At 43.2% G+C, this 25,944-nt stretch overlaps 1 protein-coding gene across 8 annotated transcripts in view; it reads right to left on the minus strand.

Moving 5' to 3' along the window:
• The window catches only part of SMCHD1 (structural maintenance of chromosomes flexible hinge domain containing 1), a 260,220-nt gene that overhangs the window by 148,973 nt on the left and 85,303 nt on the right, over nucleotides 1-25,944 (minus strand). For 7 of the 8 annotated variants that reach the window (XM_053245721.1, XM_053245722.1, XM_053245718.1 and 4 more), the window contains 8 exons: nucleotides 23,744-23,863; nucleotides 22,584-22,750; nucleotides 21,701-21,794; nucleotides 13,275-13,485; nucleotides 11,118-11,238; nucleotides 10,855-11,038; nucleotides 10,006-10,203; nucleotides 9,348-9,461 (listed from right to left, as the gene is read on the minus strand). In XM_053245721.1, the coding sequence (XP_053101696.1) occupies nucleotides 9,348-9,461; nucleotides 10,006-10,203; nucleotides 10,855-11,038; nucleotides 11,118-11,238; nucleotides 13,275-13,485; nucleotides 21,701-21,794; nucleotides 22,584-22,750; nucleotides 23,744-23,863 (1,209 nt within the window). The remainder of the gene's footprint in view (nucleotides 1-9,347; nucleotides 9,462-10,005; nucleotides 10,204-10,854; nucleotides 11,039-11,117; nucleotides 11,239-13,274; nucleotides 13,486-21,700; nucleotides 21,795-22,583; nucleotides 22,751-23,743; nucleotides 23,864-25,944) is intronic. The other variant, XM_053245723.1, reaches the window with a different exon arrangement.

The following is a 25,944-nucleotide window of genomic DNA, read 5'->3' on the forward strand; positions in this document are numbered from 1 at the left end:
AACTATCCTCTGTGAACAGCAGGTTTCTTAAGATACACTAGTAAATTAACAATGTACATAATGCCATTTTTGATTGGTTGACAGCTTTAATCCCCCTTAATAAAGAGGACTGCATCCTAACTATCTGCATAGAGATGCTCAGTGGCTGCAAGCTCCTCACCAGTCAAGGCATTTGTAATCACAAGGCACCTCTGCATAAATACTAATCAGGATGCAACCAAGGGTGTGTGCCCGAACCGCGGTTGAGCACCAGTTCAAGCACCATTTGGGATCAGGAGCTTTAAGAAATAAGAGAGCAGGTCCTTACTTGCTCTCTGCCACTCCTTGCAGCTTCCTGTGTGGCAGTGCTTGGTCCAAGTACCTCCGCGTGGCATCAGTATGCACATGGCACCTGTGCATGCATGGGCACCATCTGTGTGGTCAGCAACACCATGCTGACCATGCACATGGCACCCGCACATGCGCAGATGCCGTGTGCATACTGGCACCATGCGGGGGTACTTGGGGCAAGCGCTGCCCCAACAGGAAACTCCATGGGGCAACGGAGAGAGAGAAGAACCTACTCTCCTCTTTCTTAAAACTCTCGCTCCCCACTCCCAAGTGGTGCTCAAACCATAGTTCAGGCACAACCCTAGTAAATACAGTATGTGGAGAAAACAAATACAGATGTATAGTTAATTAAACTTCTGACTTTTAATTGGTGCTAGGGAAATGAATTTACAAACTGCAAAACCATAGCAAAGCTACAATTTCTAGAGGATGATCAATGATGGGAAAGTTTTTGATTAAGTGTATGAGAAGTTACAAACCAAAACCATCATTCATTATTAGAAGAAAAAGTTAACTAAATATTTTTCAATCAAATTTGGAAGCATGCAGTAATTTTTTTAGAAGACCTATACTAAAATGCCCTACATTCAGTGGGGGATTGAGACTGTGCTGGCTCACTCTGCCCCATTTTTGCAAGTTGTATTTGCGTAGAGCCTAACCATGTAGGCTCTTACCTGCACAATCTACATCCCACAAAATGGAGGTGTCCAGATAAACAGGTTGCTCACCTGTAATTATTAATCTAGTAGAGATCCGTCGACATCCATAAGTATGGGTTCTGTGCCTGCGCAAGAACCATGTGGTAGCAATGCAGCAGCTCATCAAGGCGTCCAAGCCTTGCCTACAGAATGCTATTTAAAGGTAGCTAGGCAACATGTTCCTCAGTTCTTGGATGACCGCTGTGAAGGAACATCATCTGGATAAACAGGTAAGTTCATCATTATTGAAGGAGAATGGCATGCAAACTGGTATGCACATAGCAGAGCACTACTGCAGTGGGGTGGTCCAGGAGGGTCTTATGGATGTTGATGGATCTCTACCAGATCACTAGATACAGGTCAGCAACCTGTTTATCTGGACTGAGATCTATAAGTATAGGTGTTTAGCTAGCTACCCATGGAGGAGTGTGCAGTAGTAGCTATTGTAACACCCGCTTCAAAACGCTTCTCCCGAAGCTCGCCTCGGCAGCAGAGCACACATCTATAGCGTAGTATTTAATGAAAGTTAACTCCATGGACCATGTTGCTGCCTTACAGATATCCGTGAAAGTTAGCCCCAATAGGTGTGCAGCCAATGAAGTGTAGGCACGGGTAGAGTGGGCCGTGATTGCTTCTGGTGGATTAAAGTTCTGCAACTCATAGGTCAGAAAGATGAGCCTGACCAGCCAGCTGGACATTCTCTGGATATGCCAGTGCCTTTGGCAGGACCCTTGTAGGCCACAAAGAGGCGCTTAGTGGTTCTAAAGTCTTTGGTACATACTAGTTAGTACAAAGTGCCCTGCGTACATCCAGAGAGTGTATTACGCATCCCAAAGGTGTAGTTTGATCTCTGAAGAATGTAGGGAGCACAATGTCCTGACTGAAGTGGAAGTTGGACACTACTTTGGGCAAAAAAGTCAGGGTCCATACGCATCAGCACCTTATCAGGATAGATCCTGGTGCAAGGGGAATCTATCCTTAAAGCTGTAAGTTCACTCACACACTTCGCAGTGGTAATAGCGATCAGGAAGGTTGTTTTCAGAGTCTCAAGTTTGGCAGTAGAAGTAGCCATCAGTTCAAATGGCTCTGAGTCAATGTGGACAGCACCAAAGAAATGCTCAGTGGTTCTACTGGAGTATGAATAGGTGGATAAACCATTCATAAATCCTTTCAGAAAGGCTTTACTCTTCAGGTGAGAGAATAGTGTTTTGCCATCACACCCTGGGTGTTAGTAGAAAGCTCAGCCAAGTGGACTTTGAGGGACATGTTAGCCAAACCCTGTGACTTTAATGTAGTCAGATATAGGAATATGTCTTTAACAGTAGCTTGTTTTGGCAGGAAACTAGCGGAGGGCTTTCTTTGGTTAAATAAGATATTGTTCAGAAGTCAATGCATCATGCCGTCAGATGGAGTGTGAGCACGTCTGGGTAGAAGACAAGTCTGGTGTAATGGGACAGGAGATCTAGCTCTTGAGGCAGACGATGGTAATGGTTTCCTGATAGTATGAGTAGCTGTGGAAACCATGGTTGCCTTGGCCACCATGGAGTCACTAGGATGCATGATGTAGGAGCAGCCAGGAGATGTGCTACCACTCAACTTATCAAGGGACGTGGAAGAAATATATATGGTGTCTCTAGAGTCCAGTACATCTGGAAAGCATCCCCTAGATCTGAGAGTCATGTCCTGCTCTCAAGCAAAAGTGGGTGCACTTCATGATCTCTGAAGCTGAGAAAAGGTCTATGGTTGGGCTCATCCATAGGTCGAAAAGAGGAGCAATGTGTTCCATCTTGAGCTCCCATTTGTATTGCTGCTGTTGGGCAAATATGCGACTTAGATCGCCCGCTAAGACACTGTCCAGGCCCTTTATGTGGATGGCAATTGGGAACACCTGATACACCAGTGCCACAGTTGTATGCTGAGAGCACACAGGGTCCATGACACGGTTCCCCCTTGATGATTGATGTACACTTGGGCCGTGGTGTTGTCCAATTGAACTTGGACAACTTTGCCTTGCAGTAGTTGTAGCAAGGCCTTCATTGCCTGGACGACGGCCAGCAAGTCCAGGAAGCTGATGTGTAATTGGTCCTGCTGAGGGGTCCACTTGCCTTGAATTCGATGGTTCTCGCAGTGGGCACCCCAACCCGTCAGAGACAAATCAGTTGTCAACAAGATTGATGGTGATGCAGTCTGGAAAGCAACTCCCTCTAGGAGAGTCCAGTCATTCGACCACCAAGACAGTGAGTGTAGATGCTTGCACTGGCTGTCTTGGTTTGGATGGAAGACTGACAGAAACCAAAGTTGCAGTTTCCTCATTTTCAACCATGTGTGGCATATTACTGTGTTGCAGAATGCCATAAGGCCCAGGAGTCGTTGGAGTAGCTGCAATGGATGTTGCTGGAACACCAGGATCAGGTCTCTGATGCACTCGTACTTTCTGTGGGTAAGTATGCTCCCTTGGTTTCCGTGTTCAATATAGCTCCAATGTATTTGATGACATGTACCAGTTCTATATGGGACTGACTGACTGACTGACTTATTTATTTATTTAACATCTTTTTATACTGCTCAAAACTTACATCCCTGGGAGGTTTACAACAAAAATCAGAAAAGTTAAAACAATAGTTAAAACAAATGAGATTAAAACATTGGTTAAAATAAATGACAGCAAAAAGTTAAAACATTACAACAATTTTAAACCTTAAAACAATATTTTAAAACAATGTTAAAACTATTAATGTGGTATTTAATTAAAAGCCTGGGTGAACAGATGTTTCTTTAAAGATTTTTTTAAAAACTGTCGAAGACAGGGAGGCTCTTATTTCAGCAGTAAGCGTGTTCCAAAGCTTCAGGGCAGCAGCGAAGAAGGCCTGTCCCCGAGTAGCCACCAGATGAGCTGGTGGCAACTACAGACAGACCTCTCCTGATGATCTCAATGGGCGGTGGCGTTCATGACGAAGACGTCATTCTCTTAAATACCCAGGGCCCAAGCCGTTTAGGGCTTTATAGATGATAACCAGCACTTTGAATTTTGCCCGAAAACCTATCAGCAGCCAGTGTAGCTCTTTCAATATGGGAGACATATGGTCTCTCTGAGATGACCCAGAGACCAACAGAGATGACCCAGAGCTGCCGCATTCTGTACCAGCTGTAGTTTCCAGACTACATACAAAGGCAGCCCCACATAGAGCGCATTGCAGTAATCCAGTCTGGAGGTGACCAGCATATGCACCACTGTTCTGAGGTCATTTATCTCAAGAAATGGACGCAGCTGGCGTGTCAGCCGAAGCCGATAGAAGGCACCTCAACCTGCAACACCAGGTAGAGGCCCAGATCCAGAAGCACCCCCCAGACAGCATACCTGTTCCTTCCAGGGAAGTGTGACCCCATCCAGAACAGGCAGATCAAACTCATCTTCTGAGTTTCGACCCCACACAATGAGTACCTCCTTATCTGGATTGAGTCTCAATTTGTTCTCCCTCTTCCAGCCCATCACTGCCTCCAGGCAGGTGATGAGGGAGGATATGCCTTCTCCTGATGATGTGGACATGGAAAAATAGATTTGGGTGTCATCAGCATACACCACAAGCCAGATCATGAATGGTTTCTGATTTGTTCTGGACTGACCTGGCATTACAAAGGAGCAAGGTGAGATTCCAAGGGTGGTTGGCCCTGCTGCCCAAGGTCAAAAAGTTGGCAGGGCAGCTGGAAGGGGAAACACCTATTAGACTTCTGATTCCCCTTCCCCTGTAATGACCCACTGACCTGCCAATATTACTTCTTCTGTTCCCCACCACCACCAGAATTGCTACCTCATAATCAGTGGATACGCCCCATTTCCCCATCTCCAGCCAAGCCCAGAGACATTATAAAAACAATCTCACCCAGTTCTAAATTGAAAACAGAAGCCATACTATTAAATGCCGCCCCCAAATGCAAGTATTTGGGCCAGGAGGCCTGGCTCTTGCCCTTGCTGTCCCAGGAAGGGGTTCCCCCAAAGGAGTGACCCCCTTTGGTGTTGTCCCTTTGATGGAGACCCTGTTGCCACTGGCAGCACCCTAAATAGCTCTGAGCAGGCAGCTCTTGGCAGATGGAGTCCAGGAAACTGCCACGTCTTGGAGGAGTTAAACCATACTGTATCTGAGAAAGTAACTCTTCTCTGTCTCTGGATGTCAGGAGCCAATAGTCCAAGTAGAGGTAGATTGCAATTCCCTGCATCCTCAAATGGGAGATCATGATGGTCATACATTTGGTAAACACCCTTGGGGTGGTGGAAAGTCCAAAGGGTAAGACATTGTATTGGTACACTTGTTCATCTACGATAAAGCATAGGAATTTCTTGTGTTGTTCCTTTATGCCAACATAAGAATAGGCATCTTTCAAATCCAGCACTGAGTTCTCTTAATAGAGAAGCGGTAGGATCTCCTGCAACATTATCATGCAAAATTTCCTGATGCAGAGTAAAAACCTTCCCATCTGTATGTCCACTGCACAGGAGTGAGTGCACCCTTTCCCAATAACTTTCCCAATTCCCATAAAGTATGGGGTCGTCTTGAATTCTATGGTGTATCCCGAGGATATAATCTTCAGGACCCAACAGTCCGATGTTATGCAGTGCCATGCAGGAGCATGGCATGCCAGCTTGATTGAGTAGTGCGCTGGCGGGAGAGATGGAATTGTGAGGCAGTTGGAGGTGCTTGCCTGCCAAGATGTCAGTGCCCCTGGTGGCGGGAATAGAAGGGAGTTTAGGGGTGTTGGTGCGCAGTCGTACCTCAAAGGCGCTTCTCAGTCTCCGCCTGCTTGGTACATTGGGACTGAGTATTCTTGCCCTTCCCCAGGCAAGGACACTTGTGGTATAGATTATATTGTTTCCTATAGTCCTGTTGATCTTGTTGTCTGTAACCCGGCCTCAGTTGGTTGGTGTAAGGCCGATACTTTGATCCATAAGTGGATGTTGATGACACAGAGGTAAAAGCCTTCACAGTAAATTTTGATTTTTTAAAAATTGCTCCATGGTGGAGTCAGTTATTTCACTGAAAAGGCCTTTCCCATCAAAGGCCAAGCCTTCAATGTTCTCCTTAATGTCACTTTTGAAGGTTCATAGATCGAAGCCATGCGTTTCTTTGTAGTGTGACAGCTGGAGCCAAGGAGCGAGACTCTGACTCAGTAAGGTGCTTTGCTGTGCTTAACTGTTGTCTGGTCAGTCCAGCTGATTTTCTAATATTTGCTGGAATTTCTTTTTGATTTCTTCAGGTGACAAATTATCTAAATCTCTCCACAGAGATTCCCATAAGCCATGATTGTACTTAGCCATGCCAGTCAAGTAATTTGCAATTTTAATTGACAAGCATGAAGTCGAGTATATTTTTCTCCCTAAGAGGTCTAACTTACTTACTTCCTTTTCAGATGGGGTCATGTGTTGTCTTCCAGTTTTTGATGAGGTGGCGTAGTTGATCACCAGGCAGTTAGGTGCCAGATGTTTTAAAAGTTAAGTGTTATCCTTTTCTTGTATTCTATACAGACTTTCCAGTCTTTTAGAGGTAGGAGTGGATGTATACAGTACTTCCCAAGCACACTTAGCTTCCCTGGATATTACAGGTAGAACATGAAGAGCCACGGGTTGAGTGGTCTGTGATTTAATCATAAAATTGTATACTGGGTTGTCCATTGTGAAAAGCTCAGACTTCAAATACAAGCCTAAAGCCTCTGCCATAAACTTCACATGCTTATGGTGAGCTTTCATCTCCTCATTCGGAGAAACATAGGTTGAGGGTGGCACATCAGCTGGAGTATCCGCTAAGCTATTTGCATCCTCTGAATTGGATCTAAAATCAGAGGATCCATGGTGGTCTGACAGAGACCCAGTTGGAGATGAAGGAATACACGTTAGGATTTCTACAGTGGACTTCAAAGGCGGAGATTGCGTTCATGTCTGGGTGCCCACCTCCTTGAGGTGTGGGGCGAGGCTAGTCTGCATTGCCTGAGACACTCCAGCTGGTGGTAGAGTCTGTGTGGACTCCGAAGCTAACATGACAGTTTTGTTTGGAGCGTCCCTATTTACCAGGGTGGCAATTGGTAATGCAGAAGAAATCAGAGTGTATGCAAAGGATTTTGTACAAAGAATTTCCATGGCCTTTCACCCTGATAATCATATGGGGCGCCCGGGAAGCAGGACCCCATGGATGCCATAGTAAGAGTGGTGCCAGCTGCAGATGTATGGGAGAACTCACAGGAACAACAGGTTGAAGGGCTATCTAGGTGAAGCTGATAAGCATAAGCGAGCCCCCTCAACACTTGCAGGGAAAAAGGTTTTGAACGTCAATGTAGACAGGGTACTAGGAGAGTCTAGAATGGACAACAAAGTGCATGTATTTGTAGGGTCTAAGCCAGCATCCCTATCCGCTTTTTCTTCCCTTTTGTTGATACAGAATGTCGATATCAGCAATTGACACTGGTGAGACTTGCCTCGATGTCAACAGCACTGGAGTATGTAGATTTGACATCGAGAACGGGAAGTGTGGTGACCATCGGTGTCAATGGAGCATCACGATGGTGTTCAGTCAGCATCAACGGCGCTGACAAGGCGACCGGCGTCAGTGCCAGAGACACTGAGCAAGCCCTCAATGTTGACCGTGTCGGTGTCGGTCGGCATCAAGAAGTCCTGTCGATATCAGTGACTTCCTAGACATTGAGGACTTGAAAGGGTTGATGTTGAGGGAAGCCTTTGACTTAGGTGTCGGTATCTAAGGAAGTTGTTGCAGATTCGATGGAGACAGTGTCCATTCTCATGTTAAGTCAATTTTTTAATACTCTTTTGGTTTCGGCATCGATGGATCAGTGGTAGATCGTTTAGTCACGGACTGTGGGCTTCAGTGTCAAGCCTGTAGAATGAAAAGTCGATGTTGACAGTTTGGAAGTTTTTGATGCCAAAGGTGTTCCTATCGATGCCAACGTCTATGTCAAAGGTTTATGAAACTTTGATGTTGAAGGAGCTTTTGAAGACCAAGTAGATAGGTGTGGTTTGCCTGGAGTCGACGGGCTTAAAACACTGTCATAAATGGTGGCATGAAGCTGAAGAGCCCGATACTTGCGTGTCTGTTTCGAAAAGGACAAATTTTGCTAGTAGACATGTTGTGCTCTTCTCCTAAGCAAATGAGACACAACTCATGGAGATTTTTAGAGAGGAGAGCTGGTCTGGAGAGGAGAGCTGGTCTTGTAGTAGCAAGCATGACTTGTCCCTTCAGCTAAGCAGGGTCTGCCTGGCTGCATATAAATGGGAGACTAGAAGTGTGAGCACTGTAAAATATTCCCCTCGGGGAAGAGCAGAAGATTTCAAGTTCCCTCCCTGGCTTCTCCAAGATAGGGCTGAGAGAGATTCCTGCCTGCAACCTTGGAGAAGCCGCTGTCAGTCTGTGAAGACAATACTGAGCTAGCTAGACCAATGGTCTGACTCAGTATACAGTATGGCAGCTTCCTATGTTCCTAATGCTCTGTTTCTCCTCAGCTATATCGATAGGCATGTGCATAAGCCGAGCCTGTTCTGGGGGTCAAAAACACCAATCGTTGTCCGTCAGCCAGAAATGGGTCAAATTCTGAAACAACAGTCCATCATTATCATCATCATCATTATTATTATTATTCAGATGAACTCACAAAATTGAATAATGCTGAAGAATTATTCCGACGAAGAGTGACAGACCGAGGTCAAAACACAACAGCGGTCGGAAAAGAACTGAGGAACATGACGCCAAACCTGGCTTTAAAGAGCACAGTGGAGGCGTGGAGGCAGGGCTTGGACGCCTCGACGAGCTGCGGCATTACTACCATGTGGTTCCTATGCAGGCGCAGAACCCATACTTATGGATCTCGACGTTTCTCAATCCAGATCATACAGTTCAAGTCTGTGTATATTCGGATCTATGTCTGTAGGCTGTTATGGCAATATGAAATCCAATTCACCTTAGTAAGGCCCACAAAAGACAGGCTATTCAATCCTGTTTCCCACTACGCGTAAGTGGTATCTGCATGTGTTTGAGTATCTGCACAGACAGTAACAAAGTCTATTACTATTGTTGAAGATGCGGATGTAAAGACATTGACAGTCTTCATCTGAAATCAGTTGGTTGCCTATCATGGTTAGAAGGTAGCTATGACATTTTTTTCCTAAACGAGTTATTATGTAAAGATTTCAAAGAAATGTTTACGTCTAAATCTGATTCTATTTTATATAATTTATATATAATCTCATATAAGATTATATATAGAATCTTATATAACTGGATCTTATATAACTGGACCAATGTAATACAACGATTTACTTACCAATGCTATCTGAACTTGTCCTCCAGTAGCATACACATCTCCATCATGATCTCCATATAGAAAAAAACTGATTATAGTTCCATAGAGTTTTGAATGTGTTTTAATTGTTTTCACCTAGGGCAAAAACAATAGTTCATCTGTTTTTAATGCATTTCTTGCAGTATAATTTAATCCTGAAATAATCTTTGTTAGAGAGAGAGATACAGACTTTTTTAAAGCTGCAAACAGAATGGTAGGCCTGTGCAAAGTCGGATTGGCAATGTCAGAATTATCCATCGCTGCAATTGGTTAAAAAACCCCAGCCAAATTCTGATCTGATACAAGGTCCCTGATATTGGATTGGAATTGTAAGAATTGTAATTCATGACATTTGAAACACAAAGAAAATTGGATTGCTCCTCATAGAGTTCAATGGGGAAATGGGAAAAAAATTAGGAAAAAGAAATAGCTGGGCCTAGGACTTTAAAATTCAGTACAGTTGGCAGGACTCTGTATAGTGGATTTGAAGTGAATCAGACAATCCTGAGATTTTTTATGATTCTTTTAATAAGGTGTTCTTGAGCAAGTATTTTATAACACTCATCAAACCATGCATTAAATCATTTTTAAAATAGTTTTAAGAATGGTGTCTGCATTCTTCAACAAGAAATATGCTTACGACTTGTCCAGCTTTATATGTTTTCCCATCCCATTCTATTGCCGAGTATGTAGCCCAAGGACTTTGCATTCTTTTAGAAGGCAGATCAGTGCGTGTAATTATCCCTTTAAAATTAATGAATTTTATCTGTTTATCATATCTTTCATGGCATTCCTTAAGCCATAATGCAAATTCTCTGTCGATTTTCATTCGCTGCTCCTGTAAAGAGTTTTGTATATATATTACAAAATAAGCTCCAAATTAATTGTAGTACAGTACTTATTATCTGAAGGTTTTTTGTACATTAGACAAACTTCTAGTGCAGGCTGCAAAATCAAAATCTCCCCCCCCCCACCAAAAAGGTTACTTTGGATTACATAATAATATTGTATTGCTGATATTTTTCCATGTAGATTTTACCAGTTCCCCAAATTCTAATAAATCATAATTTTAAAAGTTGCATTTGTATCCCAACTTCCTTCTAAGATGCTCAGAGCAATATTTTAGCATCCTATGGGAAGTGAATTACTAGGCTATGAGATGATTACATAGCAATGGTTAGCAAGCATCACAGCGGAACAGGAATTTCAATTTGGGTTTTCCCACATCCAAACCTAGTACTTGGGTCACTGGACCACACTGGCTCTCAGAAATCGTTCTATTTGTTGGAAGTTAATTTTCAACATGCTGCAATTAGCTATTTTATATTTTTCATAAACAGAAATATACTATGATATCTCATACCTAACTCCCAAGATAAAATAAAAAATATAAACTAGTAGAAAACAGCCAACTTAAGCAAAGCTTGCATCTAATCATTACATTTCTAAATGTATTCATTCATTTTTAGGAAGCAAATTAAAATTTTACCTGTCCATTGACGACTCTTGTAAAAAGTGTGTTTTTGTTTTTTAACTTCGTTGACAAATCCATGAAAGTCAGCTTATTTGTGCTGACCTGAAATTTGTCATTAGTAAACAACACACCAGAAATTCTGTTATAACATTCAACTGGGACAAGTCCTCTTTTCTTGGGAACAGCACACCACTCAAAGCTTAGGAAAAAAGAAAACTTTTAGACACCTAAACAAACAATAATAGAAACATATACTTTGTAGCAATGGCGTATCTTACTCTTCTATAGCTGTGTATGGTATTAATCTTCCATTCCAAAAACATTCAAAAATAGGTCTTTTCCCTCTGGCTCCCTTTTCTATTATATAGCATTCTTCATCATCCTCATCGTCTTTTAATCCTAAATTAAAAAGGTAAGATTCAAATTATGAAGGAATGAAGAAACATAACATATTATAAAAAGCAACAGTCATTCTGTGCCTCTCTTTCCATTTATTATCTCTATAAGATAGTAACACCATTGTATCAGTGATTTAGATTAGGAGTGTGCACGGACCGGTCCGGGGCCATACAAAAGGCCTCCAGACTGGTCCAAAATTCCGGTGGGGGGTGTCTTAAGGGGGGGCGGTAGTACTTCCCCCGCCGCTCTTCCCCCTCCGGCGCTGGACTTTCCAAAAATGTTCTTGGGGCGGCAGAGTTCCTCCCTGCCGCCCCTGCCCTCGTTGTTGTCTTGTCTTGTTGTGGAGACGAGTGCGCGTGCCGCAAAGAGCGCATGCGTGGTGCCAGCTCTTTCTACGTTAACTCTTTGAAGACAACGAGGGGGGCAGGGGCGGCAGGGAGGAACTCTGCTGCCTCAAGAACGTTTTTGGAAAGTCCAGTGCCGGAGGGGGAAGAGCGGTGGGGGGGAGGGGGTAAGTACTACCACCCCCCCTTAAAGACACAGTCCCCCCAGTGCCGGACCACGCCTCCATGGTTCCGTGCACATCCCTAATTTAGATCCTGACTAGTGAACTATGGAAACTTCAAGCAGCTACAGGGATGCAGTGAGAGCGCCCATTGCATTTGGCAAGGTAGCACAATTGTGCTAATATTTCAGGGTGCTCCCCCATGCTCCAGAAGCACTCTATAATACCAGGAACGTGCCCCTGCCTTAAGGGACACATTTCAAGTATTACAGAATGCTTCCAGAGTATGGGAGAGTATCCCGAAATATTAGCAACCTTGCACAATTCTGCTAAAATCCTGAATGTAATGGAACAGCACAGGCACTTTCACTGCATCCCTGCAACTGCTTGAGGTGTCCACGCCTCAGTAGTGGAGATCAGAGTCAGTGGCCAACATTCTGTGCAGCCAAATGTTGACATTAGAAACCCACCAGAGTTGCTGTACAACATGAAAGGCAGTCCTGACAGTGTTAAATAACAGGGCAGTCACACAATGATTTAAAACAGCATCTGTGCAATGATACTTCCATTGTTAACACTGACCACCACCTGACTTGCAACACCATCATTCACATTGTGTAGCAGCCCCAGCCCTTATCACCAACATTCCGCTATGCAGAATTTCAGTCACTATTTCTAATTTCCAGCTAGTCTTATATGCTATTAGCACACCAAAAAGCCTACTCAAAACTGGAGGGTAAATGAAGTTTGGATGTAAGCAATTTGATAGGCCTAATGTTTTTTCCCCTAGATCAGTTTTTTCTGGCCTAGAGCAGAAATGATAAAGATAACCCTTCAAGAGCTCAGCCACTTTTCTATACTGACTTCTACTATTCTTTTCTTACTAGCCTGAATTACTCAATATTATAATTCCTTTCCGGCTTCTCTCAACAGCACCACTATGGTATCTGACCAGAAAGAAGCACTATTCTTTTTCTGCCCCAGGCCAACACCAATGTTAGGGATGGTACTCTCTTTTTCTCTCTGTTGGTTATATCTCATCAAGATTCTGAAGTAGAAGGAATAGGTCCATTTTCCCCAAGTGACAGAAAGGAGGGCACTTTAACCAAATCACTGTATGGCAGAAACAGCAGTTAGGAAACAGGTTCCTCTCCAAAACTGGGAAGAGTCCTTCAACTGTTCAAAAAGTGACTCAGATATGCATGGTTCATGATAGAAGAGTAAAACTGTCTTACTTATGAAGTAAGAAAAATTGTCTCATTTACAAACAACAAAATTCAAAATGATATTTCCTACTGTGCTACCAGTATGCCATTAAGTGATTATACATTTTCTAGGAACAGGCATTCAAAAATAAAGGTGTGCTTTAGCTCAAGAATGTCATGGTGTATTATACAAGCATTCTATAATATGTATTGATGTATAATATGCATTGATAATATTGATGCTAAACACCTAAATCCATATGGGAATGTCAGTTGATCTTTCATCATTCAGATTCTAGAAGTAGCATGACAGTTACCCAACTTACCTGAAGGAAAGCAAGGATCTTCAGGGAAGGTTTCTTTATCATATAAGAAAGGATGATAACGAATAATGCCTTCCACTATGCCTTCTCCTTCGACATGAGCCTTAAACTCAAAACTATCTGCTGAAGTATTTATATACAAGGTCTGCATGTCATCTTTGATTTCTCTAAGATTCACAATCTTGGGTGTCTTCCCTTTCTCAAATATTGAAACCTATATATAAAAAAAAGTGTAAGCTCCTCATCCTATGAATATGTTTCCTTGCCACAGGGCAGGTTCAGGCATAATGCAGTGTTATGCTTTATTTTAACTTTATTTGTTTAAGAAGCCAGGATTGGATTGGTTCAGGATTGGTTCATGAAATCCTAACATGTTTTGTTGCATTGTGGTTTGTTAGAATTCCACCCCCTCTTCCTTTCTCCTCTAAAGTACCTGGATTCAAAGCAAGTCTACCTAGTTCTGTCCTACTGCCAGCAAAATATTGCCTTGTCAGCTACCCTCCTACTATTGGCTACAATAAGAAAGGGGGCATGAAAACCAAACACAAGCTCCTTCTGAGATCTCAGATCACCCTTGGAGTTCCCTGGCTACTCTTGGCATGGCTGAAAAGTACCGAGAAGAGTTCTACTTCCATCTGTTCCCACCCGCTTTTACAGATCTTACAATGTACAGAAAACTGTTTCCTACTTATTTCTCCAAGAAACCAATTCTGCAAAAGAATAATTTGAAACTGTGACTTGATTTTAGAAATGCTAATCTTCCTCCTCCTTAGGAATTGTTTTATTTATCATATTTTTATACCATCTGATATGCATATCCCTAGATGTGTACATAATTTAAAACAGAACAAATGTAAAAAGAATAACAACAATTAAAACAGTTTTACAGAATAAAAATAATAATTAAACAGTTTAAAATTAATTTTGACGAAAAGCCTGAGAAAACGGGTACATCTTGAGGGACTTTTAAAGGCAGCCAGAGATTAAGTATGTGCATGAATCGCATGAGACATGATTCAGAACACATCCCGACCCTTTAAAATGGAAAGCAGGTGCATATCTGCTCCTCTGCTGCTTGCCGCACCACTTCCTGAATCAATGGTGCTCCTCCCAGCTATCTTCACGTGCCAGTGGCACTCTCCCCGCAACTGCCCATGCGAGATGCCGGCACGCACATAGCCTCAGCACATGCAGAGGCATTGCATGGGGGCAGCTGGGGGAGAGCACCACTGGCACATGAAGATAGCTGGGAACCTGATGTTGTTTGTGGCTACTGGGGGAGCCAGAGTGTTGAGAGGCCAATCCCCATTGTCCCCGATGTTGTGGGGAGGTGAGTAGGGCCATGGTACCATGTAAGGCGGTGGGCTGTCCTGGGTCTCAAAGCCGCTGCTTGTTTTCCTCAGACGGTTTCCGCTGAGTAGAACAAAATTTTGCTTTCTGTTGGTTACCGCGTTTATTATACGGTTGGTACGATTTGCAGTAGTTGCGGCGGTCCTGCTGTCTATATGTAGGACGCAGGCGGTAAAAGGATCTTTGTTTATTCCCATACGATGTTGTAGAAGTAGAAGTAAATGTCTTTGCTGTAAATTTTGACTTCTTTAACTTCTCCATGGTCGTGTCCGTCTCCTTAGAGAATAGGCCTTTTCCATCGAAAGGCAGGCCTTCAATCTTGTCCTTCATGTCCTGTTGAAGGGAGGTGGACCGAAGCCAAGTGTGGCGTCTCAACGTTATTGCTGTCGTAAGCGACCTAGATTCGAATTCCACCAGATGTTTAGCTGTACTCAGTTGCTGACAGGTAAGGTCCGCCGCTTTTTGTAATGTCTTACAGAATTTTAACTTCAGTTCTTCTGGGGACAAGGCATCCCAATTCTGTTCCAAGTCCTCCCAGATACAATATCCATACTTCGCCATACAGGCGGAATAATTAGCCACCTTAACAGTGAGACAGGATGTTGAATATAGTTTCCTGCCCAAGACATCCAGTTTTCTACCCTCCTTATCTCCTGGGGTAGTATGTCTTCTCCCGGACTTGGCAGTGGTTGTGCAATCAATCACCAAAGAGTTCGGGACAGGATGTTTGAACAAGTACATATTATCTTGCTCTTGTATGCGGTAAAGTCCCTCCAGATGTTTGGATGTCGGAGTAGATGTGTGAGGAACTTGCCAAGCACACTGTGCTGCATTAGATATTATGGGCAGAAGTGGTAAAGCGACTGGTTGAGATGATTGAGACCGTCACATGAAGTTATAGACCGGATCATCTATGGTCTTTAATTGAGAGGAGAGGTCCAGACCCAGTGCTGAAGACATCTGTTTCACATGTGAGTGATATGCCTTAAGTTCCTCAGTTGGTGACACGTGGGCTGGCGTGGCCACATCTGGGGACGGATCAGCCTCCAGAGTTTCAGTATCCGATTCGAAATCGGAGGAGCCATGACGACTATACCGTGTTTCCCCCTCGGAATGAGTAGGTGTAGCTGGCTGGGCCTCCGGTGAAGTTGGGTGAGGAGAGGGAGGCGTCGCGATGATGTCAGTCTGCACTGCCGAGTTGGTGGATTGTCGCAACTTAGTCTGTGAGCCCCTATAGACAATAATCATGTGTGGTGTCTGAGTTGAAGTCATGGCAATCACCTTCCCTGGATGTCGACGGGGAACGGATTGGAGTCACCACCGGAGTCAGATCTCGAGCTGCCAGGATGGTCAGCATCGATGTCGGCAGGGTCCGTTCTTCCGATTCTATCGGCAGTTCTCGGTGTCGAGGGTGCATTTTCTCTCGGTATCGACACCGACATTGATGTTTCTGTCGGCATCGATGTCGACGTTGACGTTTTGGTCGGCATCGATATCGACGTCGATGGAGCAGAGGCGGTATGCATAGATGAAGTCGAAGCCTGCTGTGTTGATGTCGAAGAAGCGACGTGCTTCGACCTCGATGTAGAAGAAGGAGGCCATTTCGGTGCTGATTCCTTCGATATCGAAGAGGTCTCTAGCTCTTGAGCTGAGCCAGGCGACGGCGTCGAGCTCGAGGACGGCAATCTTTTCGCGTGTTTTTCGTTGGAAGCCATTTTGTCACCCGGCCTCTTCGAGGACTTAGGGGTTTTGCTGGCAGGCAGAGAGGTTTTAGACTGGGCTGAACCCAGGGCCCTCAAGCCATGTGGAGATTTTGCAGACGTGGAGGGGGCGGATAACACATCATCATACAGAGCTGCCTGCAAGCGCAGTTCCCTATTTCTTCTGGTTTGCTTAGAGAACGACAGGCAGATTTTACAGGTCGAGGTGAGATGGGCCTCTCCTAAGCAAATCTGGCACAGACTATGGCCATCTTGGGAGGGCAACTTTGCGTTACACTTAGTGCAGCGCTTGAAATCCTTTTCCCCTTAGGGGTGTCCATCATACTCACTCCTATAACCAGTCCTCGTCAATCAGCCGTCGTATCCGTCCCGTCTTTCGTCGTTTTTAAAATCATGCGCGATAGAGAGTCTGTCAAACAGTCTGAAGTCAATCCAGTAAGTCAAACAATGTACAGTCCGAAGTCAGTAGAACAGTCAAAAGATCAGTCCAAGTCAAAACCAGTAGAACTAATACAGAATCTTTCGCAAGGAACTAAGTTAAGGAGCCATAGAAATCACAAGTGATCCTTCTGGCGGTCGAAAAGGAACTGAGGTGTCTGCGCTTCCTCCCGCCTTAAATAGCCACGTGGGGCGGGGCACAGGCGCTGAAGAGGAGCTATGGAACTCGATACCGAGGGACTTCCACGCAGGCGCAGAACCCCCACTCTAATGGTTTCAACGGATCACGAACCAGATCTAAAGGTATGATTCAGTATATGGTAGCTTCCTATGTTCCTACCTGTTTGGGGAGATTTGTGGATAAAACAAATCACCCCTATGCTAGCTGGCCAGATTAGGGTCCAAAACCAATCGCCCAGATTTCAGACCTGAAAAATTTGTAGATTCAGACCTCCATTTTGTGGCTATTTCTCTTGCTGCCTCCATTTTGTGTCAGGAATTTTTCTTTAAAAAAATCCCACTCTCCCAAGCTTCAGATTGGTGACTTACAGTGTGCAACGATTGGCTGGCGATTTCCCCCTGGTTCCAGATTGGCTTGTTTCCATTCAAATCTTGTATTGCCAGGGGTGACTGACCCCACATTGGATAGGGTAAGGTCAAAGAAAATACTTTGGAGTTCGAAGGAGGGATTCTCCAATGTACTTAAGGAGGCATCCAGCCACCATTCTGCCTTTCTGCTTAGTGGGAGGAGGGAGGGAGAGGGAGAGAGAGCGAGCGTGCATGCATGCGCGTGTGAGAGAGAGAGCCAGAGGAGCTTTGTTTTGCCCTGTTTGCCACCTGGAGTGGATTCCCTGCTTTTTGTTCCTGCTTTCCTGATTGAGGAAAGGAGAAGAGAATTTCTTTTCACCCACTTCCTGCTGCTGAGAGAATCACTGCCTGTGCCTAATGTCTGTGTGAATCGATTTGTGTACAAAACAATTTGTACCTGAATCTACCTGTTTCAGGAGATTTGTGGACAAAACAAATCACCCCTGTGCTAGCTGGCCAGATTTGGACCCAAAACAAATAGGGGGTGATTCGATTCAGGTACAAATCGAATTTAAAAAATCAATTTGTGCACATCCCCAATCAATATATGCCACAATAACTTCCCTCTACATCTAGCAAGGTGTACAGTGCCAACTATCATAAAAATATGTTAACTAAAATAAAAAGTGCCAACTAACATAAAAATATGTTCAATAAAATAATAATAATAAAATATATATCTAGATTTCAGTCTCCTGAAAGCTCTCTTGACCACCACCCTGCTCGGATTATAGTAATAGTTAATGTTGTATTGCATAGTGTATTGCGAAGCATGATAGAAACTAATGAGCCACATCTGGAGAGTGTATGCCTGGTATCCCAAGATCACTGGCTTCAATGGAATGTTGCTCACTAATCTGGGAGGTACCAACAGCTTGTTAGCAATAAGGGAAAGCCCGAAATATGACTGCATAAATGTCCATGAGGTAACAAGTGGAATCTACCACAACTTGCGGAACCATGCTGTAGTAGCATTTCATGTTGTAAAACTCATCCCCATTCTGGATAAAGGTCAAAAATGTAATGTGTACTGTATGCTTCCATAAACAGCTGGGAAACTGTTTCCCTAAAGCCCCTCAATCATTTCTATATTTCCCACTTTTATCAAGTCTACCCTACAGGAGGCAGAATGCACGCAACCGCGCTTCCAAACTGAATAGTCACCTCAGCAGATGCCAAGCTGCTATCCAAAAGGCAGAGGACATCTGAATGTACAACACAGTTGTCTGCATGTCACACCTGATAGCAGAAAATACAGAAACAATCCAGAGGAGATGAGTATTGCCAGAGGATAGATACATGACAGTTCATTATGGAATCAGGGGAGTGGGATGACCAGAGATTCTGAAGAAGCTTTCCAATTTCAAGGAATGAGTACTTGGCATGGGAAATGGTCTATTGTACAGTGACAAGACACAGAGATACATTGTACGATGCCCAACAGAAGATGTTGGCCTTTACTCTGGACAAACTAGCCAGAACAATGGTTGCAGGTAGGGAGCGATGATGGAAGGGAACAGGGATACTTTTTGCAGAGGGTTGTTTGTTGCCTCTGGTAGGCCAACTGTGTTCTACTTCTCATACTGACTTGGGCCATCAATCAGTATATATTGGGCCATCAATATAGTAAATCAGAAATGCATAGAGGTTCACAGCATGACATAAGCGACGCCATTATGTTTAACTAAACTCAAGGATCTGCTCTGCTAGAAGGATGCTTACTACTGTGTATTCTCTCTAGTAGTCTTCCATCCCCCATAAGTTAGAGTGACCGCGAATGTAGAACAATTTTGAGATAAGGCTGTCTGTCTGCCTGTGTGCATGTTTGTGGTTTATTCCCTAATCTTAGCAAGTCATAATGACGTATTTGCTATGTAGCTGAAGAACAATTTTAAGAGTATAAATGTATGCTCTCTGTAATGGTCCTTTGTCCTGCTTTGAGCATAAGCCAAAGTAGTACCTCTGCAGAATAAAAGCTTTGATCTTTAAGACCTCTCATCTGAGCTGATAATTGGCTCCATCTGCCCAGAAAAGAACCTCCCCCTACTGGGTCAAGTCTACCCTAATACATCAAATCCTGCACATATCTTATCTTAAGCAACTAAAATAGAGGATGTTAGCAGTGGGTTAAAAATGCTTGCTCCTAATAGATTTACCCCTTCTTTAAAACAAGTAGGGCAGATCAATCAGTTCATTAGGATGCAGTAGCAAGAAGTATCTCCTTTGGATCAATTTTTCTTCTCCTTTTTAATAATCAGGGATGAAAATTTCTCATCCTGTGTTTTTTTATTTTTATTTATTTATTGTTAAATTTATACCCCACTTTTCATTTAAGAAATCCCAAGGTGGCTCACAATAAAATTTAAAAACAAGATTATAAAAAGACACAAAAACAGCGCAAAACATAAGAAGAAGCAGCAGAGACAATCATATAAAAGCCTGGGTAAGAATCCATGATTTGACATGCTTTCTAAAAACTGTGATGGAGGCTGAGGAGCTGAGCGTTCAAGGCTCAGAAGCCATCTCTTGAGGGATTCCATTCAAATTTCCATGCTATTAATTCTCAGCTCAAATACCCAAACTATGACTATCCATTTTGTGGATTTTGCACATTTTTAGTCTTGCTGCATTTTGAAAGTTTGTGGGTAGGAGGGGGGGAAACAGGGGGGAAAGTCTGTTTATTTTCATACCTTCCACACCTAAAATACAATGAGGTCATTCACACAATCAAAAACTGTGTTCTACCCAGGTTTGGGAGCTGTGTGTGCTCCCATTTTTTGGAAGCAAGGTAAGTGGAAAACCTGGGTAAAAGTGATTGCATGGAGACAAGGCAGGAGAAAACTAAAGTAGTTTTTCCTCCTACTTTGCTTCCTCACAATCACTTCTACCCAAATTTTCCTCTTACCTTGTTCCCACATTGTGGCACCAAGCACGCCGACGATGAAGAATGTCCTGGAGTGCTGAGGTCCCTCGATGCCGAGGGGGTCGGAACTGAAGCTCCCAACGTCGGAGGCTTGGAAGAGGACAAAGACAGAGGTCAAAATGAGGTGGTCGGCTGCATTGTAGAGGGCAACGGAGTCTTCATGGTAGATGAAGTGAGTGACTTATGTGTCAAACTCGGGGCCAAGTGCGACTTCAGCAAAGCAGAGAGCGTCAAACTTGATGTCGAGGACGAAGCATGTTTTTCATGCTTTTTGTGCAGCTCCCCTATAGACAAGCGGTGTTGGTCATGCTTATGTCTCCAGGAGTGCTCACGGCCTCTCTCCAAAGGCTTCTTAAAACCCGCACTCGAAGATGTGGTGGATGACGGGGTCGGCACTGTGGTGGACACCGGCGCTAGATGGCGCTGATTTCGGCAGCGATGGCAGACTTGGCCTCGGGATCCCCGGACCAAGAATATTTTTATACAAAGAGGCCTTCAGTCATAATTCCGTGCTTAAACAGTTCTTTTTCTTAAATGACAAACAGACCTTGCAGGTACTGATATTATGACTATCCCCCAAACATATGAGGCAGTCAGCATGGCCGTCAAATGAGGGCATAGTGCCCCTGTGGGTTACACATCTTTTAAAACTTTTAGGGGTAGACATAGCCAAGTCCAAAAACTATCTGGTCAGTCTAATCAGAGATAAATTGCCAAGTCCAGAAACACAGTCCAGAGAGCAGTCAAAAACAGTTCGAGGTCAAACAACCCAAATAGCAGTAAATCCAAGAGACAGAAGAATAGTCAAAAAACATCGTCCAGGTCAAAGCAGAAAGTTTGCTTTGAAAGCAGAGAGTTTGCTTTGAAAGCAGTGCAAGTCAAAACCAAGAAAACAGTCTAAATAACAATATTCACTTTCTCACAGGAACAAGGGAGCAGATACTTCACAAGGCAGCACAAGTGGTGGATGAGAAGGAATGGGAGAAGGAGGCGCTCTACAGCCAGCTTTGTAGGCTCTGATATCACTATGCCTTAAAGGGCTCGAGAGCACCTATACAGAGCTATAGAGTCTTCTGTGGGCCTCCTGTGCAAGTGCAGAAGATCCAGTTGTGAGGGATCATGGATCCCTGCAGAGATACTATGGTTTGTTGACTGGCATGGTTTCGAACATACAAACTAGCTGCAATTAAACAAAATGAATCATGGCTCAGTGTTACATCTGAATCACCCACCATTATTAACTACAGCTTGATAACTGCATAACTGCAGCTTGAGATATCAAAGCTACCTTGAAATTTCACGTATTTGCCTTAGAACAAACACTTCAAAGTTATACTTGCCAATGCTACACCATTGTATGTATTAATAGTCAATATAATCATTTACAATGAAGTCAATAGAGATTGTACCTCAATATTAATATTGTTGAAAGCTCCAACTTCCTTCATTGTTACATTAGCTTCATTTCCTTTTGGTCCATGGATATAGTAATGGTATATATGTCTGTAATCATTACAAACATATGCAAAATGTAAGTGTACATAGAATATTAACTATTTACTTAATCTTAAGTTAGAGATGTAAAACTGGCATCCCACAATTGGCATTTGGAAGCCTGAAAACACGGACACACACACACTCTCTCTCTCTCTCTCACACACACACACACACACGCACACACACACATACACACACACACTATATTTCTAGTAAATTCAGCTTGCATAGATTCATAATAGCCACTCTTGGAAACTCACCCTCCCCACCAATGCTGATTCAAATTCTCTCTCTCATATATATTTACACTGTTCCTGATCTCAATGAGTCCAAGTACTGATAACCAACAGAAACAGGACTGAATACCAGGGCAGGAAAGGGTTTACTACTTCCAACTATTGCAGAAAAATAGTGCCAGGGTGGGGTGGGGAAAATGACCCCTCTATATAACACCACAGAAAAATTCAGCCAAATGGAAGTACTTGTGCACTTTCCTGTGATTGCCAATACTCTAGACTGACACGACATATGAGATTGCTCTATGCCAGGGGTGGGGAACCTTGGCCCTCCAGCTGTTTTTGAACTACAACTCCTATCATCCCCAGGCACAATTATTGTGGCTGGGGATGGTGGGAGTTGTAGTTCAAAAACAGCTGGAGTGCCAAGGTTCCCCACCCCTGCTCTATGCTTTGTTGAAACAATACTAATAAAGTTACTAGGTATTAGAGTCTATCTATGGCTAACCACATTATAACTTAAAAGCCCTTTTAAGAGCCATTTTAATAATTAACTCACGCCAGTTGCCTTGTCCAAAGGTGAAAATTATTTTTCAGATATTGCATATGATCTGGCTGTACTCCTGTAATAATTACAGCAGTGAAACTTTCTTTGTCCTTTTCTTCCATGATAAGATTGTGCAGGAATCGCTCATCATCATTAACAATGTGGGAAGAGTCAGATGGCTATGAGAATGGAATTAAAAAAAATAAAATAAACCCACTGCAAATTTATCCATTAATTCATTTAAGGATCTAATAACAGGAACATGGAAGCTATGGGACTCATCACATCTAGGGATGGGATAGGCCATACATCAGTGTAAGAGCACGTGCTCTGCATGCAGAAAGTCCCAGGTTCAGTTCCTGGAATCTTCATGTAAGGATAGGAATGATCCCTGTTTAAAACTCTGGAGAGCTGCTGCCAGTCAGTATAGATAATAATAAAATGGGTGGACTAATGGCTGTACTCAATGACCCCCATGTTCCAGAGCCATAGAAGAGCAGATGAAAGGTTGTGCCCTCGCAGAGAGGCTGCAGCTTAGCTAAAGTGAAAGTTTTTGCTTACAGAAATATGTTCCTGAGGGTCACGCAATGCACAGGAACATATTTCTGAAAGTAATAAGGACTTTGGGAGGGTGGGGAGAGAAGCATAAATTGTTTTTCCCAAGCTGCAAAACAGGCCTTCATCACAGCTATGCTATGTGAGGGCATAGTCCTTCTTCCGCTCTCCTACAGAATACGTGGGCCACTATAAGATAGCTTTCTATGTAATCTGGATAACAACAGCTCTTGTCCTTCTTGGTCAGTTTTTTGTCAGGAAAGAAAACTAGTTACTACAGTTCATGAACTAGAACTGTCTAAATCCTAGGAGATACTTGTATGTATGTCTAAACAAATTATTAAGGTGTCTTTATTACTACAATGAATATGTATATACTGCTTTTCAACAGAGGTTCTCAAACTGGTTATGTAGAAAAATAAATAATTGATAAATAAGATGATTCCCTGTCTCAAAAGGGCTCACAATCTAAAAGGTAACACAAGGTAGGCACCAGCAACAGTTACTGGAGAGATGATGTTTTGGAGTTGGATGAGGGAAGTTGCTCTCTCCATGCTTAATAGACAATCATGACTTTCAAAGCTGCCTCTTTGCTCACTTAGCAGGGATTATCTTACCTTTCTGTTTCTAATGAATCCACTGTATATAAATTCTTTATTTTTCTCTTTATTTTCAAAATCCTCTTTAGAAAGAACAAGTTCATGAACATCTTGAGAATCCACAGGTTTGCTTATCATCTGTTAAAAAGTTAAAAAAAAAACAACCCATCAGAAAAGCCTCATAGTCACAATTAAAAGGGGGCACACTCACAACTGCAAAGAGCAAGCAAGAAGTAGGGACTTCAGATGAGCCCAAAGGCACTGGATGGCAGAGTGGGACATCAATATGCATTTGCTCCAAAACAGCTTATGGGTTCAGCACACATCCCAATAAACATTCTGTGACATGCTAACATGGCAGGGCAGGGCCTGCCTGCTTTCCATCTTGGGAACCCAGAAATTCAGGCCCTCATATATAGAGTATACAGATCTAGGGAAAGTGAGGAATTACTGTGGTCCATGGGGAAAAGAAGGCTGTTGCTGACTGACAGCTGAACCAAGTTGCTGGTGTTCACTTAAGGAGAGTCCATGGAGTGGTCAAAAAGGAGGCGAACCTACAGTGTTCTCAAAAACAGCCCTGTAAGATACTAGGGATAGGGGTGTGCACAAACTGGCCTGCCATGAACTGATTTGCAACAAACCAGGCTAGTTCGACAGTTCAATTGCAAATTGAACTGACCTCCAAGAGAGTCAGTTTGGTCTGTGATTGAACTGGACTGAGCCTGGTCTGTTGTGGACCAGTTTGACCTGGTTTGAGGGGCTAAGCTTGTAAAAGGTAATCCGGTGAGGATTCCCCTTTACAAAGAGGAATCCTGCCTTTAAAAGGCTTCTAAGGGAAGCCAGGGGTGGGGAGGGGCGGTGAGAGGGCACCGTTAAAAGTAGGTGCGTGCCGATCCTCTGGTGGCAACACAGTTCTGGCCTTTGTAGATGCGTGGAGGCCATTTATGTGACCTCCACAAGACCAGTAGTTTGGTTTGAATTTGGTCTGAGTTCAAACCAAACCACAAAAATTGGTCTATGCACACCTCTAATTAGGGATGCTATAGGTCTGCCTATCCATCTTTCCTTCACCTCATTATTTCACAGCATATGATTGTTGCAGAATGTGAGCTGTCTACGTGGTTTTCAGAACAAACACCAGTGCAAGGTTTACGACAACTACTTTTTTAAAAAAAAATTATATCCCACTCTTCCTCCAAAGAGCCCAGAGCGGTGTACTACATACTTGAGTTTCTCCTCACAACAGCCCTGTGAAGTAGGTTGGGCTGAGAGAGAAGTGACTGGCCCAGAGTCACCCAGCTAGTATCATGGCTGAATGGGGATTTGAACTCGGGTCTCCCCGGTCCTAGTCCAGCACTAACAAACAGATAGCATGTTCTCTCAGTTCACCAGCCAAACATGAAAGCCTGGGAAATTGTCCTTCCACCACTGACTCAGAAACAGGACCATTTCTAATAGTGGGACAGATAGTGGATGGCATTGTTCACTTTTTCACATAAGTGTGGAATTTGACATGAATATTGTATAAATCCCAAATATCAATTAAAAAAGGATTCCATGTAGAAATCAAATGGCACCTATAAAACTGTGTTTGCATGAACTGTGTTACACAAGATTAAGCCCATTATTTCCAATGGGTTTACTCTTATGTAACATAATTTGTGAAAACTGAATGTTAATGTATTTTTGGCATGGACAAATATGGAAACTGGAATGAATGTATAATAAATCACTAATATTAATAAAAAAGATTTTGCATGTAGAAATCAAGTATGTTGCCAAATATTTTATTTTATATATATATATATATATATATATATATATATATATATATATATATATATATATAAATACTATTATATATGTGTTATGCTTAATATATTTTATATGTACCATATTTATGTGCATAGTCCCTGCCCACGGCAAGCACCCACACCTGCCTAGGGTCCACAGTTCCTTAGGGTCCTTGTTCAAAGTCACTTGGAAAGCCCATGCCCAGCTGCTCTCCATGAGAAGATAAATGGGGTGGTGGGGATAGAAACAGGGAAGTGGGGATAGAGACCGGGGGGGGAGGGAGGGGTAGAAAAAGGACAGTCAGAAGAGAAGAGGGGTGGTGGGCAGAGATCACTTTTTGTTTGCAAAAAAACCTGCCCTGAGCCATTTTGGAAGGGCAGTATACAGATTATTCATAAATAAATAAATAAATAAATAAATAAATA

The sequence above is a fragment of the Hemicordylus capensis genome, chromosome 4 (genome assembly GCF_027244095.1).
Source record: "Hemicordylus capensis ecotype Gifberg chromosome 4, rHemCap1.1.pri, whole genome shotgun sequence".
In the NCBI taxonomy this organism is placed as follows: domain Eukaryota; kingdom Metazoa; phylum Chordata; class Lepidosauria; order Squamata; family Cordylidae; genus Hemicordylus; species Hemicordylus capensis.